At 46.8% G+C, this 17478-nt stretch overlaps 4 protein-coding genes across 6 annotated transcripts in view; 2 read left to right on the top strand and 2 right to left on the bottom strand.

The window, feature by feature from the left end:
- The window catches only part of LOC115058578 (myelin-oligodendrocyte glycoprotein-like), a 279510-nt gene that overhangs the window by 211666 nt on the left and 50366 nt on the right, over nucleotides 1-17478 (bottom strand). The window lies entirely within an intron of this gene.
- On the top strand, nucleotides 607-4644 carry ppm1ka (protein phosphatase, Mg2+/Mn2+ dependent 1Ka). Of its 3 annotated transcripts, XR_003842111.1 has the most exons (10): nucleotides 607-743; nucleotides 1277-1378; nucleotides 1459-1650; nucleotides 2315-2487; nucleotides 2568-2668; nucleotides 2738-2903; nucleotides 3397-3541; nucleotides 3635-3769; nucleotides 3842-4145; nucleotides 4328-4644. XR_003842111.1 is itself a non-coding variant. In XM_029525946.1 (9 exons), exons 2-9 carry the CDS (start codon nucleotides 1298-1300, stop codon nucleotides 3971-3973), a joined length of 1110 nt encoding a protein of 369 aa, XP_029381806.1. In that variant the 5' UTR covers nucleotides 607-743; nucleotides 1277-1297; the 3' UTR covers nucleotides 3974-4644. The 3 variants fall into 3 exon arrangements, 2 of the variants coding, with proteins under 2 accessions (XP_029381806.1, XP_029381805.1); XM_029525946.1 differs by having other exon boundaries at nucleotides 1474-1650; nucleotides 3842-4644; XM_029525945.1 differs by having other exon boundaries at nucleotides 3842-4644.
- Nucleotides 5540-10883, top strand: LOC115058550 (ATP-binding cassette sub-family G member 2-like). Its single transcript, XM_029525925.1, has 19 exons — nucleotides 5540-5579; nucleotides 6109-6157; nucleotides 6232-6362; nucleotides 7551-7610; nucleotides 7700-7814; nucleotides 7995-8147; nucleotides 8214-8371; nucleotides 8476-8578; nucleotides 8670-8718; nucleotides 8794-8892; nucleotides 8971-9075; nucleotides 9146-9291; nucleotides 9505-9587; nucleotides 9656-9745; nucleotides 9829-9953; nucleotides 10036-10190; nucleotides 10268-10357; nucleotides 10449-10525; nucleotides 10607-10883. Exons 2-19 carry the CDS (start codon nucleotides 6134-6136, stop codon nucleotides 10752-10754), a joined length of 1911 nt encoding a protein of 636 aa, XP_029381785.1. The 5' UTR covers nucleotides 5540-5579; nucleotides 6109-6133; the 3' UTR covers nucleotides 10755-10883.
- Nucleotides 13527-16941, bottom strand: LOC115058770 (cyclin-dependent kinase-like 2). Its single transcript, XM_029526265.1, has 13 exons — nucleotides 16868-16941; nucleotides 16498-16670; nucleotides 16220-16414; nucleotides 15961-16145; nucleotides 15763-15875; nucleotides 15547-15686; nucleotides 15365-15453; nucleotides 15199-15286; nucleotides 14931-15159; nucleotides 14192-14288; nucleotides 14017-14104; nucleotides 13778-13928; nucleotides 13527-13612 (listed from the first exon to the last, which is right to left on the bottom strand). Exons 2-13 carry the CDS (start codon nucleotides 16663-16665, stop codon nucleotides 13527-13529), a joined length of 1629 nt encoding a protein of 542 aa, XP_029382125.1. The 5' UTR covers nucleotides 16666-16670; nucleotides 16868-16941.

Below are 17478 nucleotides of genomic sequence, written 5' to 3'. Positions count from 1 at the left end.
TGTTCTACTCCTGCATAGGAGAAGACATGAGTCCAACGTATTTCACCCTTTCAGCTGCTTCTTTCCTCCATCTCCATCCCCAAACATGCTGACGCTTCTCTGAATTATTCAGACATTAAAATAACGCAGCGCCATGTTTTATTCAGTCTGAGCTTCAGATGTTGTTTATTCAAGAATCCTTAAAGTCAGCCGATAGGATCCACATCTCCTTCCTTTTCTGCTGTTGTAAACAGTGTTGCTGGTCGGTCTGGAGGTGGCGCTCTCAGGTCACAGACAGTTTAACGTCCACATCATGGAAACTTTAAAGATTTCTCACTGAGTGTGTCAATCAAAAACTAGGATAGAATTCAAAGCAGCCACATATATTTCCTCAGGCCTGTGAGTGTCCAGAGAATGAGCTATTTTTATTATCCGTTAACTAGTTTCTTTTAGATTTCCATTTAAAATTCAACTTTAACAGCAGTAAAAAATGATAATAATAGACCTGACCGGGTCAGCGGATGAAGATGGATAGATATCAATAATTTGACCTGTAAAATGAGGAGGCTCCATTGTGACTTGAGTTGGCGCCAGAAAACGACACACCCTCCATGACCTCATCGCTCCTGGGCTTCTGATTGGACGACAGCAGCCCACTTTAAAGCCCCAGCGCCCCCACCTCCAGCTCAACAGCCACAGCGACTGTCAGCAGGAGGCAGCTGCACCTGTTGCCACGGAGACAGGCAGGAAAAAAAACCCAAAAGGTGAGTTTTTACTGCCGCCATTTTGACTTTTTGTCATTTTTTATGTTTCTAATTAATATAAAATTCATTTACACACTTTCAGACGAACTTATAATAGTAAGTAAATACATTTATTTAGTAAATAACACGATTGAGCAGCATAAACTTTTATTGTGAAATGTTTTGCAGGATGAGCAACGAATGTTGTCGAACGTTCATGTGCAGCCAAATTCACTTGTGCATTGTTGTGTTATGTCAACAACACAATGTCACATGACTTGACATGGCAGCGTTGAGAGGAGCTGATAGCAGACAAACTGCTTCCCTTCATAAAAATGTTGGATTTTCTCCTTTCGCTGCTGCAGCTGGCAGGTAACACAGCCGAGCTCTCAGTATTTTTAGATCCTGATCTGGAGTTCTGGTCTGGCCTACTAAAACACCAGCAGATACCGATCCGGGCTATTTTTGGACTACACACACGTAACAGGACGGGGAGGTCGTCCTCGGTCTGCTCCGTCACATCTGAAACTTCAGTTGTTTCTCTTTATTTGCAGAAATCCAAAGAAGAATCCGCCATGTCGTCCACAGTCCTGCTGAGTCTGCTGCGTGGCAGTCGCTCCCTCCTCACCAGAAGGCCGCCGTCAGAAACCAGCCCGGTAAATAAACAACCAGCAGCTTTCTGTAATCTGAGCAGATGACAGTTTAGTCGGAGCTCAGGCTTTCATTCAGACCTAAGTGTTGCCCCGTGCAGGTGGGCGGAGCTCTGTTCGGGCTGGTCGCTGTGCGCAAGGCGAACGGGTCAGCCCGTTTCGACAGTGATGGCAGCGGCCGGCCGGTGACTTGGGACTCCTTTGGGATCTGGGACAACAAGATAGAGGAACCGGTCCTGCTGCCCTCCAGCATCAGATATGGAAAACCGATCCCTCAGGTGAGGAGGAGGAGGAGGAGGAGGAGGAGATGGAGGAGGAGGAGGAGATGATGGAGGAGATGGAGGAGGAGGAGGAGGAGGAGGAGGAGGAGATGGAGGAGATGGAGGAGGAGATGATAGAGGAGGAGGAGGAGGAGGAGATGATGGAGGAGATGGAGGAGGAGATGGAGGAGATGGAGGAGGAGATGATGGAGGAGATGGAGGAGGAGGAGGAGGAGGAGGAGGAGGAGATGGAGGAGATGGAGGAGGAGATGATAGAGGAGGAGGAGGAGGAGGAGATGATGGAGGAGATGGAGGAGGAGATGGAGGAGATGGAGGAGGAGATGGAGGAGGAGATGATGGAGGAGATGGAGGAGGAGATGATGGAGGAGGAGATGGAGGAGATGATGGAGGAGATGATGGAGGAGATGGAGGAGGAGATGATGGAGGAGATGATGGAGGAGATGATGGAGGAGATGGAGGAGAAGATGATGGAGGAGATGATGGAGGAGATGATGGAGGAGATGGAGGAGGAGATGGAGGAGATGATGGAGGAGATGATGGAGGAGATGATGGAGGAGATGGAGGAGGAGATGGAGGAGATGATGGAGGAGGAGGAGGAGGAGGAGATGATGGAGGAGGAGGAGTAAGACAAACGGTTGACTGAATGTGTCCTCCCTCTCAGCTCAGCCTTTCTCGGGTTGGCAGTGCGTCTGTTGTGGGTCTGAGGAAGCAGAACGAGGACCGCCTCCGTTTTGCTCGTATCCATGACAACCTGCTGTACTTCGCCGTGTTCGATGGCCACGGCGGGCCGCACGCCGCTGACTACTGCTACACCTTCATGGAGAAATTCATCAGGTGGACATTTGAGTTTTATTTGGCGTGCTCAGGAAAAATTGCTGCTGATGAAACTGATGTGAAGGAGTGTTCCTCTGCAGAGACGCTCTGGAGGACGAAGACGACCTGGAGAGAGTCTTAAAGAAAGCCTTCTTAGATGCTGACAGAGCTCTGCACACACACCTGAGCTACTTCAACAACGGTGAGTCAGACACACAACCACACAGCACACACAACAAAACGAGGCCTTCATCCTCCTCCTCCTCCTCAGCCTCCTTCCTGAAGGCCGGCACCACGGCAACCGTCGCTTTGCTACGTGATGGCGTGGAGCTGGCGGTCGGGAGCGTCGGAGACAGCCGGGCGATGCTGTGCAGGAAGGGGCGGGCCACCAAACTCACCAAAGACCACACCCCTGACCACGAGGACGAGACCCGGCGGTGAGAACTACAGACAAAGCCCAGGAAAGCGTTTCTGAGGGAACTGTGGGGTTCGACGTGGATTAACTTTGATTCGTTGTGTTATTGTTGTAAACGGAAAACAGATTTAAGGTGCTTCTTTGGAAAGTTTAACATCAGGAGTTTTATAAGTTGGCGTTCACTTCCGCTTCTGCAGGAAGACAAACTGAAGGCCAGCGTTCATATTTAGCTCAAATCTAAAGAAAGACAGTTGGAGTGTGGGGGGTTCGTGTTTCCCCGGTGTATAAATACACCCTACAGTATGTTGGCCGTGGCCTTCAGCCAAACGTCCTGCAGCTGGCAGCGACCCGCTGCCTTGCTCAAGGACGCTGACAGTTTGGGTGTCCCCCCGGCCGGCAGCAGCTGCTGGTCTTATGTAAGAACAGTATCACCGTCCAAACAGACATTAACAGCGCAGGCACAGTCCAACCATCCGAGGCCAAACCAGGCCGACTAAGTCCTGATCTGATTTCAGGATCCAGAAGTTCGGCGGCTTCGTGACGTGGAACAGCATCGGTCAGGCCAACGTGAACGGCCGGCTCGCCATGACACGCAGCATCGGAGACTTCCACCTCAAAGACAACGGCGTCATCGCTGAGCCGGACACGCAACGGCTGACTGTGAGTCAAAAGAAGTCAGGTTGTGTTGAAGTCTATGGGAACTAGTCTATGTCCCTCCTCCTTCATGTCGTTACCATCTGACTGACCCTGCAGGTCCACCATGCCAGCGACTCCTTCCTCGCTCTGACCACCGACGGCATCAACTTCCTGCTGAACGACCAGGAGATCTGCGACTTGGTCAACCAGTGTCACGACCCCACGGAGGCCGCAGACGTCATCGCCCAGCAGGTAGACCGCAGTCCTTTTTATCCTCACCAACTCTGACCAGGTCAAAGTTCATAACAGGCCTGTTTTTTAAAGGCGCTGCAGTACGGCTCCGAGGACAACAGCACCATCGTCGTCGTCCCCTTCGGCGCCTGGGGGAAATACCAGAGCTCCACCGCCGCCTACAGCATCAGCAGAAACTTTGCTTCAACTGGGAGATGGGCATGAGCAACACAGAAACAAAGAACACAACACAGAGTCCTTTGACTTGAACAACACAAACCTTTTCCAAACTCAAAAGTGACCCGTGAACTTCCCTGAATCCCGATGAGGCCCCTCCTCCTCAGCAACGCGGCTTTTGTATTTCTCTGTTTCTGCTTCCAGCTGACGAGTCGTCAATGTAAATAGATTGTATATTATTTTGTTGTACATACTGGAGTTTGCTGCAGTGTTTGTGTCTGGGTGAGCTTTGTATATCTGTGAGCTTGGCATCATGTGCATGTAGACACAACGTTTTAACTTCCCTTATGGATTTTCTCAAACTCGCCGCCATCATGTAAAACCCGTTATTTATTCACTCAGCACAAAGTGCCCACCTTCCACAGAAACACGCAGTCTGTACGAAGAAATTGATCCGTCAGGACTGTAACGTTGTGATGTCACAGCCAAAGAGTCAGCCGTGCTCCCAAGCCCCGCCCACCTGGATCCAACGTCCAACCCCACACCATTTGGTTGGAGATTTACCTGAATCTGCATCTACATCTACATCTTTCATATAGGATCAAATCTTCTATTCTGATTGGCTGATTTCAGGTGAACCAATCAGAGGAGAGATCTTCTCAGCTCTTCTCTGATTGGCTGGTTCTTAAAATAATAATAATAAAAGTCAACTTAAAAAAAGAAATGTGAAATGTCATTTATATTTTCCACATTGTGTTTATTTCCTCAGAGACGGTCTTCATTTATTTCTTCACACAAATCTGATGTTTTCTCATTTACAGCTTTTGAACTGAGATAAATAAATCAAATAAAACTGAGCCACATTTCATGAGGAGTTGGTTAACGTGGGGATAAATATAGAGCCTGCAACAACAACAACACAAGATACACAAAGTCAAATATGTGTCAGTGGCACGCTGACACACACACAACTCGAGCTATAAAAACTTGTGACCCACAACGTTTGTGTCGACCTTCAGATGTTATGAAATCAGTGTGTAAGTGTGACGATTCCAACACACACACACTGACAACAGAAGCCACGCTGTAACAGACCAAACATGCAAAGTGATTTCAGATTTAAAACAGAGTGACGCAGAAACAAACTGCAGTTTCTGACCTGCTACCCCCAAAAATAAACCAATGAGCACTGCTGTTGTGTCGTCCGACCAGCAGGCGGCGCTGCAGCTCAGCTCCACCTCTCCTTTTATTTCCCAGATTAGAAGACAGTCAAACATCAAAACCACAAAACCCCCTAAAAGTCTCTAAAAGAGTAAGAAAATGTCATTATCAGTAAACAAAGAAACAAAAAAACTAACAACACAACAACAAATTAACTGATTGTTTAAAATGTGGAGAGACAGAATAAAGTTTTAAAGTGAAGTAAATCAGACGGTTCGTCCTCTGAGGAAGAGGAAGCAGCTGAAATGAGCTTTTATTGAACTTTTAATAAAAACTTTTGAATATTGAAGTTCTGATGAACATCTGTTGATCGTCCCTCTGTGTGGAGGAGAGAGAGTCAGCTGCCTTTCTGCCTACTTCTCTTATCTGTTCAGTCATAAACTCGGATTATAACACACACACACTCTGAGCTCCGTCTTTCTGTCAGAAGCTGGTAAGTGACTCTTTTAATTTCAGCGTTCAGAGCAGCAGCTTCAGTATTTTAGGAGGATAAAGTGAAATTTCTCTTCGTCCCGTTGAGGCTTCTTTTTCTGACTGAATAACCTGAAATATATTTGACTTTAGCTTTCAGAGGAGCTGAAAAACACTGACAGTAAAGTTTGGACTTTAAACCTTCAAGCTTTATATTTACATTCACAGCAACAACAGTTTGAATCAAATTCCTCCAGAAGCTCACCGCTGCCTGACTTTGATTTAGAGATTAACAAACTGTTTTTGTGTCTAAACAAAAAAAATGAAACCAAATAGTTTCTAAAAGTTGCAGAGAGAACTGTTGTGCGTTCTCCAACATGCAGATAACACAAAACACAAACAGCCTTCTGGGCTTTCCTCTGGGACTCCGGTGCTCCAGGTCTTAATCATCCAGCAGCATGGAGGCCAAACACGGAGCCTGAGGAGATATTTCTAAATCTGACACTCTGATTTTCGAAGGATTTAATCAGTAAAATGTTTCTTGTGTTCAGGTGAACAGAGGCAGCGAGCTTCAGGATGAACGGAGCATCTAAACTCCAGGTATCATCCTCTCTGCCTCCAAACGCTCACAGCAGACGTCTCCGAGTATTTTTGCTTTATTAGCTGTTGTTCAGTCTGCAGGTTCGGCCCAGCAGGGCTGCGGTGCCACCGTCAGCTTCCACGACATTCACTACAAGGTGACCGAGGGTGGGAACTGTCTGTGCCGGAAAAAGGGAACCACCAAGGACATCCTGATTGATCTGAAGTGAGAACATCACGTTTTCTGTTTTATTAAAGCTGCTGGGATTCTGTCAGTACAAACTAAATCCTCTCTTTTATCGGCCAATAAATCAAACTTTGCAGAATTGTTTTATTTATCCAAACACGTCAGTTTGAGTTCTGATTTCAGAAAACTGAGGTCTGCGTGCCGACTTCAGTTCACCTGCGAGTCCAACGTGACTCCGTTGAGGCCCGTTTGGATTAAATACGCCCACACACACGTTTGTGGGGGCCAAGGAAGGAAATGAATTCTGTCAGGTTCCGACTTTACTTCTGCAGCGACACACACATTCATACAGAAGCTGCAAGGAAAACAATGAGTCTGAGCTTAGACCAACAACAGCAGGATGCTGAGAAAGTCCAGCTGAGCTCCAGCAGCCACACGGAAACGTGTCCTTTGGTCCAAACCTTCATGACTCAGATCTCACATCGTCTTTGATTGTCCTGCCTTATGAAAGTCTTTCATTATGTCTGTTACAAAAAAGTCTTTGCGTGCGTTCAGTTTACAGCTGCACGTGTTTTATTGTCCATGTGTGTAATCATTGACCCATCTGAGTCAAAGTTGAAGGTGGATTCAGTCTGAACATCTGCTTTCAAGTGTTTTTGACGCAATTTCCTCTTTAAATTATCTGACATCTCCTCAGACTGCTTTGTGTCGACTCATCGTTCGTGAACAAAGGGAAGAGATTTCCATAACTTCCCAAATTCAGATTCATCCCACACCGAGAAATTACAATTACAGAGTGAAAAAGTCAGATGAGCAATAATTCATTTTGGGGGTATTCGTCGTCATTTCTTTGGGATGATGCAGCTTTGTCACATTTTATGAGTTTAAGTTGGTGAAGTTCCAAAAAAGCAAAGCATTTAAACTGAATTTCTGAAGTGCTGATAGAATCAGAATAAATCTGCTGCGTCACAGTTCACTCAGTGTAAAAACCAAAAGATGACTCAGCCAACTGGGAAACAAAAAACATGCTTTTTTTCAGAACGATCACATTTTGCATGTCTCGCAGTTCCTCAGAAATCAGTGAGTTCACCAACAGTCACCTCAAAGATGCAGAACTGAAACTGCAGAGTCACTTTTTTTAGCATGTGTCAGAACATCTGGACTTTTTCAGTTGTGGAAACGTGATTTAAATGAATGTGGAAATGTTTTTTCTTCTTTCTCTCTCAGTGGGATCATGACTCCGGGGCTGAACGCCATCATGGGAGCGACAGGAAGTGGGAAGTCTTCGTGAGTCTCACTAACATTTTATTTTCCATGAAACCTCCTGATGGGTTTAAAGCGGCTGCCGAATGAGTCCCAGCTCTTTCTGGGTTCAGGTTCCTGGATGTTCTGGCAGCCAGGAAGGACCCGGCCGGTCTGAGCGGAGAAGTCCTGATCAACGGAGCTCCTCAGCCGCCGAACTTCAAGTGTCTGTCTGGATACGTGGTGCAGGTGGGTGAGCCGGACAGGAAATCCGTCCAGCTTTGATCCAGGCAGGAAATGACTGCACACAATGGGAGCAGCTCTTTGAGCCAAGAGTGCTTCAGGAAGCCTCACGTGATCTCAGGAGGTCAAAGGTCACATCAGTGGTACCAGGAACAGCCAAATATGATGTCTGCTGTCCGTCTGCAGGACGACGTGGTGATGGGGACGCTGACCGTCAGAGAAAACTTCAGATTCTCGGCGGCGCTGCGTCTCCCGTCCAGCATCTCCCAGGAGGAGAAGGAGCAGAAGGTGAACAGGCTGATCCAGGAGCTGGGACTGACCCGGGTGGCCGACTCCAAGGTGGGTGAGAAACGAACAGACAAACAAACACACAAAGGGGAGCCGCTGAGCCACGTCTTTGTTCAGGTGGGGACGCAGCTGATTCGCGGGATCTCCGGCGGCGAGAGGAAGAGGACGAACATCGGCATGGAGCTGATCATCGACCCGTCCGTCCTCTTCCTGGACGAACCCACCACGGGCCTCGACGCCAGCACCGCCAACTCTGTGCTGCTGCTGCTCAAGAGGTTTTCATAAAGACGACACATTTCTACCATGTTTATTGTTTTGCCGCACCAGTGGCTCCATCAGCGAGCAGAGCTGACCCCTGACCTTTGACCGGTTTCCTCAGGATGGCCAAAAACGGCCGCACCATCATCCTGTCCATCCACCAGCCTCGGTACTCCATCTACCGCCTGTTCGACAGCCTCACCCTGCTGGTCTCCGGCAAACAGGTGCCTCATGAATACACGCCAAGGTCAGAGCAGGTCCAGAGCCGCCTCAGCTGAACCTGCCTCACACTCCATCTCTCTTCTGCTCCGTCAGGTTTACCACGGGCCGGCACAGAGCGCTCTGCAGTATTTCTCCGATATCGGTGGGTAACTCAGTGTGACCCAATCTGATGTGAAGCTGAAGGTGATGTTCATTTGTTTTGGACTCCGTTTCCCAGGATACACCTGTGAGCCCCACAACAACCCTGCTGACTTCTTCCTGGACGTCATCAACGGAGAATCGACGGCGGTCATCTACAGCAACCTGGACGGTGGAGGTCTGTCGTTCAGATGGAAGGCTGTTTTCTCTTTTCCCCCATCCGTTGTTGTTTTCTTAAGTCTCCATCTTTGTCCAGATCCAGACTCAGACTCTGTGTCGATGTCCAGACGGGGGATCGAGCAGAAGCTGGTGGAGGAGTACAGGAACTGTCAGTACTATAAACAGACCAGAGCAGATCTGGGTGGGTGGAACCGCAGCGCAGGATCTCTGTCAGTGTAATGTGGTCTAAAGGTTCCCCATCTCTCTGTCAGAAAGGATCATTCAGGGAAAGACCACCACGACCACGGCTCGCTCCAGAACCATCACCTACAACACCGGCTTCCTGACCCAGTTCAGATGGGTCCTCAAGAGAACCTTCCGCAACCTGATGCTCAACCCCCAGACCTCCGTGGCTCAGGTGAGAACAGGTCACCTCTGTCATTCCCACTTTAAAAGTCAGGTTTCATTGAAGTCTACGGGAAAATGTCCCTTCTTCTTACTTTGATGAAGAATAAAGTCAGACCAACTTCAGAAACATACAGGACTGATGCAGAGATCAAAGATGGAGGATGGACTCTGAGCAGCTGACGATTCTCTGACTCGTATTAATGACTGTCTTCGCTCGGTTCAGGTGGTGGTGACCTTGTTCCTCGCTCTGGTGGTAGGAGCCATTTTCTTTGACGTCCAGGACGATCAGAGCGGCATGCAAAACAGGTATTCAGCTCCGGTGTGTTTGTGTTGGGTGAGGTTGTGTATTAACCAGATTGCGGTTGTGTTTTCAGGTTTGGCGCTCTCTTCTTCATCACAGTGAATCAGTGCTTCAGCTCGCTGTCGTCGGCCGAACTCTTCATCTCTGAGAGAAAACTCTTCATGTGAGTCGGACATTTTTATTTAAACATCTATGAAGATGACTCATTTTTCATTTATGATGATGAAACCTTTTTCTGTCCAACAGTCACGAATACATCAGCGGTTACTACAGACTGTCCGTCTACTTCCTGTCTAAGATGCTGTCTGACATCATCACGCTGAGGACCATCCCCGCCATCGTCTTCAGCTGCGTGGCGTACTTCATGATCGGTGAACTCCAGTTACTCACTGATTCAGATTTGGTCCCTGGATTTGGTTTGTGTGTAACGCTGTTCCTCTGGTGTGCGTGCAGGCCTGAAGCCCACCGTCGAGGCCTTCTTCCTCTTCATGTTCACCACCATGCTGGTCGCCTACACCGCCACCTCCATGGCTCTGGCCATCTCCGCCGACCAGACAGTGGTGGCCATCGCCAACATCTTCATGACCATCGCCTGCGTCTTCATGATGGTGATGCACGCACACTAACAGACACAAACACATGTTGTCCGATTCTCAGTATCTTCAGCGTAAATGTCCGTCTGCAGATCTTTGCAGGCCTGCTGGTGAACCTTCCCTCCATCGTCAGCTGGCTGTCCTGGCTGAAGTACCTCAGTATTCCCAGATACGGCCTCAGTGTGAGTACGAAGCCGACCGGCCGTCTGTCAGTCTTCTGTCTTTGATGGGACGTTTCCTGGATGAAAAGGTCTTTTTGACTTGTCTCTCCAGGCTCTGCAGATTAATGAATTTTCTGGACTGAATTTCTGTTCCACCGTGAACAGCAGCATGATTCCACCTGGACTCGAGTAAGACACTTTTAATTCTAATGTGATTTAACAGCACTGATGTTATTTATACGTCACTCCGTCACATGGTGCTGTCTGCAGTTGCACGGGGGAGGATTTTCTGACCACTCAGGGCGTGGATTACTCCACCTGGGGCTTCTGGCAGAACCACCTGGCTCTGGGCCTCATGACCATCTGCTTCCTCACCATCACTTACATCAAACTGCGCTTCATCAGGAAGTTCACCTAGACCTCTACCAGCGCCGTCGTCATAATTTAAGAGTCATTGATTCTGTTAAAACAAGTAAAAAAAATTATTATTTCTTGTTCATACAGCAGTTGTTAAAATGTAAATGATTCACTCCTCACTAACTGTAGTTCTGCAACTCTACTTTGAATTGCATTCAGATTTTTGCACTTTAAAGTTCATGAATCAAAGAACTTTATTTATGAATTTTTACAAAATAAATTACTGTATTTTTATTCCAAACCTCAGCTCTGTTCTTTTCATTTTTCAGTTCAACCAGTTTTCTAAATGTAAGAAATTCTGGAAATCGTAGTTATGAGCTTTCACTTCAAGTATTAATCGTATTCACGACATTTTTTTTTTTTTATAATATTAGGGAATTTCTTCCCATTTCCTAAAAAAAAAAAAAAGTTTTCTTTTGTACGTGAATAAATCTGTTTAGAATCCGGTCATTTAATGTGACAGAAATAACATCTGGGGAAAAAAATCCCTCTTTGTTTAGTTAAGATGAGATAATGAGAAAGGATCAACACAAAGAGACACACACTGACTGTGCAGTAGGTGTGTAAGCAAACACTCGCTGCCATGGAAACCGGGCCTCAAACAATCAGTGTGTGTGTGTGTGCGCACTGAGGAAACCTGTGGCTCCTGTTGTGTAACAGCAGTCATGAATTCAAACACACAACTTTTTTTTTTGGTGTGAACCAACAAAGAGACAAAAGTTTATCTCCACAAACACACAAACAAACCGAAAATCTAATGTGACAGAAAACAACGATTATTTAAAAAAATCAAATAATCAAAGTGTCAAAGGTGAGGAAAAAGATCTAACAGTTTCCAGCTGAGATGAATTAAACCTCATTCTTCTGATTGGCTCATACAAAGAATAAAAAAAATCAGACAGAAATGAATAATATAGAAGATAAAAGATGATAAATGCATCCTCAGAGTAACTAAACAACAAGGTGAGCGTCTCTCTGCGTCACGACAGAGAATTAAAGGAGACTTAGTGATTTAAGGCTTCACTGAATAAAGTTACACAAGCTGCTGTCAGTCACACTGTAGCCCCGCCCCCTAACCCCTCCCCTCCTTCCTCTGAATTAAAGTAATGAACATCATGTTGTATTTCGGACTGGGACCATAAACTCATCAGGCACGTGAGGCCTCTGAGTCAGAGCGTTCGATGTCTCTGTAAACGAACAAAGTTTTAAAAAGACGAGCGGATTAACAAAGTTTGTGTAACAACTCCTGACAAAACTTCAGTCTAGACATCCTCCTGCCCTGCCCTTCCTCGTCCCTCATCTTCCTCAGTCAGTCTTCAGTCTGTCCTCCCTGTGTCCTGTCTAAAGTCATGTCCTGCAGGTTGGCTGCTCCGTCCACCTTCCTCCTCCTCCTCCTCACAGCTCACAGTCTGGACCTGAATCATGGTGAGTACGGACCCTTCCTCTGATTGGTGATTATTCTTTTTTAGATTTAGTTCTGCTTTGACTTTGAAGCAGCTCTGCAGCAAACAAAAGAGTCCGGCTGAAGGAAAACACACCTTCTGTGTGTCGACATGAAAAATGCATGACAGGCTGTCGGATCACATGACGCCTTAATGCAAACAGACCGAAGGCCAGCCGACCCGCCGACCTCGGACACAGTGATGGAAACCTGATAAGGCGTTTGTGTGTCTTTAAGAGAAGCCATCAATTATATTCATGATTTTCCTCATTCATCGATTTCGAGTATTTATTCGTTTTCCTTCATCTTCTAAAAAAGTGAATATTTCCTGTTAAATGTTTGAACAGAAATGCAGATGTGACAGTAAAAAGAGAGAAAATCATAAACTGGAAGCTGTTTTTATTTCAGCTCCATCCACTCCAGACATCGAGCTTCCAGAGCTCGACGGTGCAGCCGTTGACACCTGCAGGATTTTCCCCGTCGTCCTGCCAGACCCCACAACAACAACAACAACAACAACAACAACAACAACAGCAGCAGCACCTCGGCCCATCAACAGGAAGGTACCTTAAATAACGACGTCAAAGGTGGAACACGTGTTGTGGATTCAGGTGTACTGAATAAAGTGTGCACCAATCGCTCCTTTTGTTGACTCCATCTCATGTTATGTTTTTTCATCCCTCCGGTTGTTTTCAGGTTGTGTCCAAAAGTGCGAAGCCACAAATCAAGAAAGCACCAACTGAACACCGCAGAGCTGGACCAGCCGCCAACGGCCACCCCCTCCACTTCCTGCTGACCAACGGCAGAAGGCGAGGCGCCGCCGCTCTCCCAGGGTTCAACAGGGTTCGGTCTCAGCCAATAGGAGGCCTCACAGATAGCGACGAATCGGCAGAGATGCTCCCGAGGAGAGCGGCCAGAAACAGGCTGAACGTAGGTTCATTTTCTTCGGAGGACTCGAGTGACGAGTCTTAAAATGACATCACGTCAGTTTTGTGGTTTTAATTCAGGCCTTCAATGTTTTAGCTGCTTCACTTTGGTAATATTTGGTCATCTGAAGATTTTAATCAGTGTGCACTAAAAAGGAAACTTTACAAATCTTTTAAAAATCTTCTTTATTCCTTTAATACCAAACAACTGATTTGTGTTAAAAAAACGATATATATGAACAACCTGTTTGAAAAAGAATTCACTTCATAAGATAAATAAAAATTAACTGCTGGTATTAAAGTGCACGTCAGCCATGACATCATTCCTGTATTTCCTTTATTTGGTTTAACGTTTGACAGAACAGGAATCTGCATTCAGAGAGTCAGCAGGGAATAAAAAGTTGTGTTAGGATGTGTGTTTAGGTGTGCGTCTGTTGTGTCCCAGCTGTTTGTGTTTCCTCCGGTCTTTTGTGACGGCTCTGTTGTGTTTTCCTGGAAAAACATTAAACAAATCATCACTGAATTTCGCGTTCAGTCAGCAGATGAATGAATGTGTGTAACTTTCAGGCCCACTGATCATTTTAAACCCCAAAAGGTCACACTTTGATGCTGCAGTAAGTTCTGGATGTGTTTACTGTGAGCTTTCGTCTTACTTACCAGCTTTTCTGAGTTCTGGCAGAACCGAACTTCTCAGATGTGGGAAATGGACGCCTGGCTTCTTTTCGGCCACAGTGCCGCCCCCGCTGTTAGCAAAGCTACAGTGATCGGACAGGAAGGAGCGTTCGCTCATCAGATTCTTGTCTGACGCCTGAAAGGGGGCGTGGTCACTGTAAGATTTTCTCCTCTGATTCTTTTGTAAACAGGAAATGGCGTAATATGATAATCTGCAGTGTTACCTGTGCGCTTGCTGATGCTTTAAAGACGTCTGACTGTTGGCTCGGTCGACTGTAAACACCGCCGTGATGCCTTGACTTGTCCACACACCTGTAAAATAACATTGAGAAAAGGAAAAGGGGAAAAACAAAAGATGCTTCTGACTTCACTGGCCTGAGAATTTTCCAGCCTCCGTACCTGGAGGTGGGCCGGCGAGGTGGAGAGGAATGGACCGTGCTGAGGTCCACACTGTGTAGCATGAAGCTTCTCTTTGAAGGTCTGTCGTCTGGACTCGCTGAAGAAGAAGGTGGATCTGGATCTGGATCTGTTGTCTTTGCTTCAGATCCAACTTCACTGCTGTTGTTCTTTTGTTTGGAACTCGAGGACTGATTCACTGAAGACTCTAAATCCTGTCTGTCCTCTTTATCTGAGACTTTCAGGGTGTGGGGACCGCTGCTCCCGCCTGCTGTGGTGGTTTCCTCTTTGATAACTTTACATGAATTCTTAAACGTCTGCTGCTGAGTTTTGGTTTTGGTTGAAGTTGAGAGTTCCCTCTCTTTGTGAAGACCTTTTGAGAGTTTGCCGGGCAGACGTGTCTCTTTTGATGGCTCAGTGGCTGATGGGATTGTTGGGGTTGTGCGGTCATCGCCTGGTGGCCACGCATGAAGAGCCAAGTCTGTTCGACCGATCTTTGATTCCAAAGAGACGTTTGAAGGTGAACTCACATCTGATCGGTTGGTGGTTGAGTGAGAAATTTTGGACGCTTTAATTTTTGTGTTGCTCCTGTTTTTGCCGTTTTCTGGATTTTGTGTTGATCTACAGATGTTCTCAGTTGCACTCGAGACACTTGAGGGCAAACCTTCTGTATGAGTTGTTTTTAAACGGTCTTCCTTCAGCTCTGGAGAGGGAACCTTCCCACGTTTATGTTTGCTCTGACCTTCTGACCAATCAGGAAAGTCGGTTTTAGCTGATTTAAAGGACTCTGCAGCCGGAGCTTTTCCTGCTTTACTTTTCATGGCCACCAGTCTGGCGGACGTCAGACGTTCTGAGGTATTCCGAACAGTTTTAAAAAGCTTCGGAGGCTCCTTTGCGTCTGTTTTTTCGACCTTTTCTTCTTCCTTCTTGTTTTTCTTTTCCCTGTTTACTTCACATTCGGTACCTTCCCGCTGTTTCTTGTCTTTAGCTCTCTGGTTCTTCTCCGTCACTTCTTTTCTTGAGAGTTTGGTGATTTGGGGAAGGATGGAGTTTTCTCTGAGGTCTTTTTGGATCTTAGCGTTCAGCTCCTTTGAAAACCTGTAAAGATAGAAAAACACAACAGAAACAGCAGCTCGGTGAGGAGGTCGATACTCGCTGCAACAGACACCTACGTACCTGATGTGGAAGGAGTCCACTGTGAACAGAGGATCTTCTACAAGCTCTGAACACTGAGCTCGACTTTCTGGATCCATCTGGAGACACCTCTGAAAGGGATCAGAGAGAGATCCTGTGGATCCTGATCATCAAGGAACCTCTCAACCTGTAATCCAGAGAGCTTTTGGACTGGACTCATGTACCTCTGCTAAGTGGAGGGCCGCGGATGGGACTGTAGGGAACCGCTGCTGCAGAGGGACTCGGCCAGAACATTCAGGCAACCTGACCCCAGAGAAGACGGGGTTCCTGTGGAAAAGCTCCCGGTGATGAGCCGTCAGGTTTCCTACAGGAGACAATTAGGATTCAAAAGGACGACGGTGTTTGGATAAAAAAAAGGGACATTTCTGAGGTTTTCTCACCAAAGCACCTGACGATGTGGTAGATCTGGTCCAGGTCTGAGTCTCCGGGGAACAGAGGCTGACCTGTTAACATCTCCAGTAAGAGACAACCGACAGCCCAAACATCTACCGGCCTGAACAGACAAAAACACAAACACGTTCACATTTGAACCAACAGACAAGCAGCTAACAGCCAGCGGTCCACACGAAGACACCTACTTTCCATATTTAATGTCCCCCACCAGCAGTTCGGGGGCTCTGTACCAGCGAGTGGCCACGTAGTCGGTGTAGACGATGCCCTCGGCGGGCAGCGCCACCGTCCGGGCGAAGCCGAAATCACACAGTTTGACCACGCCCCCCTGAGAGATGAGGATGTTCTCCGGTTTGATGTCACGATGGATGATCTGTGAGGGAGGAGACCAAACATGAGCACAGGAAGTCTGGTGGTGTTGGAGGCCTGAGGTCTTGGCTGTCTCACGTTTTGCTGGTGGCAGAAGGCGGCGGCCCTCAGGATCTGGTACAGGTATTGCCGACTGGTGTTCAGGTCCAGTCCACTTGGATTTTGCTCCAGATCCTCCAGAAGCGTCCGCTCCACAAACTCAAACACCAGGTACCAGTGTCGACGGCGCTTCCACACCTCCAGAAGGTTCACCAGGTTCCCGTGACGCAGCCGCTTCGTTGGGGAGAAACAAGGACTGATGACTTTGAAGGCCTGGAGGGATTTTACTGGAAGACTAAAGGTCAGGAGGACGTTACCCTCAGCAGCTTGATCTCCCTCAGGGCGATCTTCTTCACCGTCTTGTCGTCGTCGGAGTCCAAGAACTTCTTGATGGCGACGAGGCGGCCGGAGTCTCGATGGCGGCACTTCAGCACGGCGCCATAACTTCCCTCCCCGACCAGGCCCAGAGACTCGTACCGCTCCATCACATCTGCAAACGAACTGATTCAATCCATTTCATCTTCAACAAGATAAAAATAAGACAGCATTTTGGAAATGATCCTGACTGCCTTATTTAAATGGTTCATTTAATAAAAACAGCAAAAACTCACAGTAATGATCACAAACTGAACAACATTAACAACCAGCTGAACACACACACACACACACACTCACACACACACTCACCTGTGAACTTCAATCCGTCAAACTTTCACCGTTTACACCAGAGACAACAACGACAAGCGGCTGATTGCGTGTCGGTATGTGTGTGTGTGTGTGTGTGTGTGTGTCGCTTCACCTACCTGCTGTCACCTTAACCGTTGCCTTGGTAACGCCCCCTCCAGCCGCCACCATGTTGCACACGGACAGAACCACCGGGTGGAGCGTGACGTCAGCAAAAAAACAAAAGGAAAACTAATATAATAGATATGAAAAGAACCAAACAAACTTATAAATTAAATACTTATTATTAAAGTCAACAACAGGAATAAACAGATAAAAACGATACTTCAGCATAAAAAATTATAATTAATACATTAATCATATTTTTTTAAGTAAATTTATTTTCTCACATTGTAGCACAAATGTACAATGTGAACTTTACATGCAGGTTAATATTAAATAATGTACAGTTATAACATTCAGTAATATTTTTACATTGAAGCTCTGTTTGTTGATGCTCCTAAAACAACTAATGTTTGTTCTATTAATTTAGTTTCAGCTGTAAATCAGTGAATGTTTTGAATTTAGCGCCACCTGCTGTCACTTTTAGAGCTCCACATGATGTTCTGTACGCT

This window comes from Echeneis naucrates, chromosome 18 (assembly GCF_900963305.1).
Source record: "Echeneis naucrates chromosome 18, fEcheNa1.1, whole genome shotgun sequence".
NCBI classification, from domain to species: Eukaryota; Metazoa; Chordata; class Actinopteri; order Carangiformes; family Echeneidae; genus Echeneis; species Echeneis naucrates.
The sequence above is the reverse complement of the archived record's forward strand: the minus strand, read 5'-3'. Positions and strand labels throughout refer to the sequence as shown.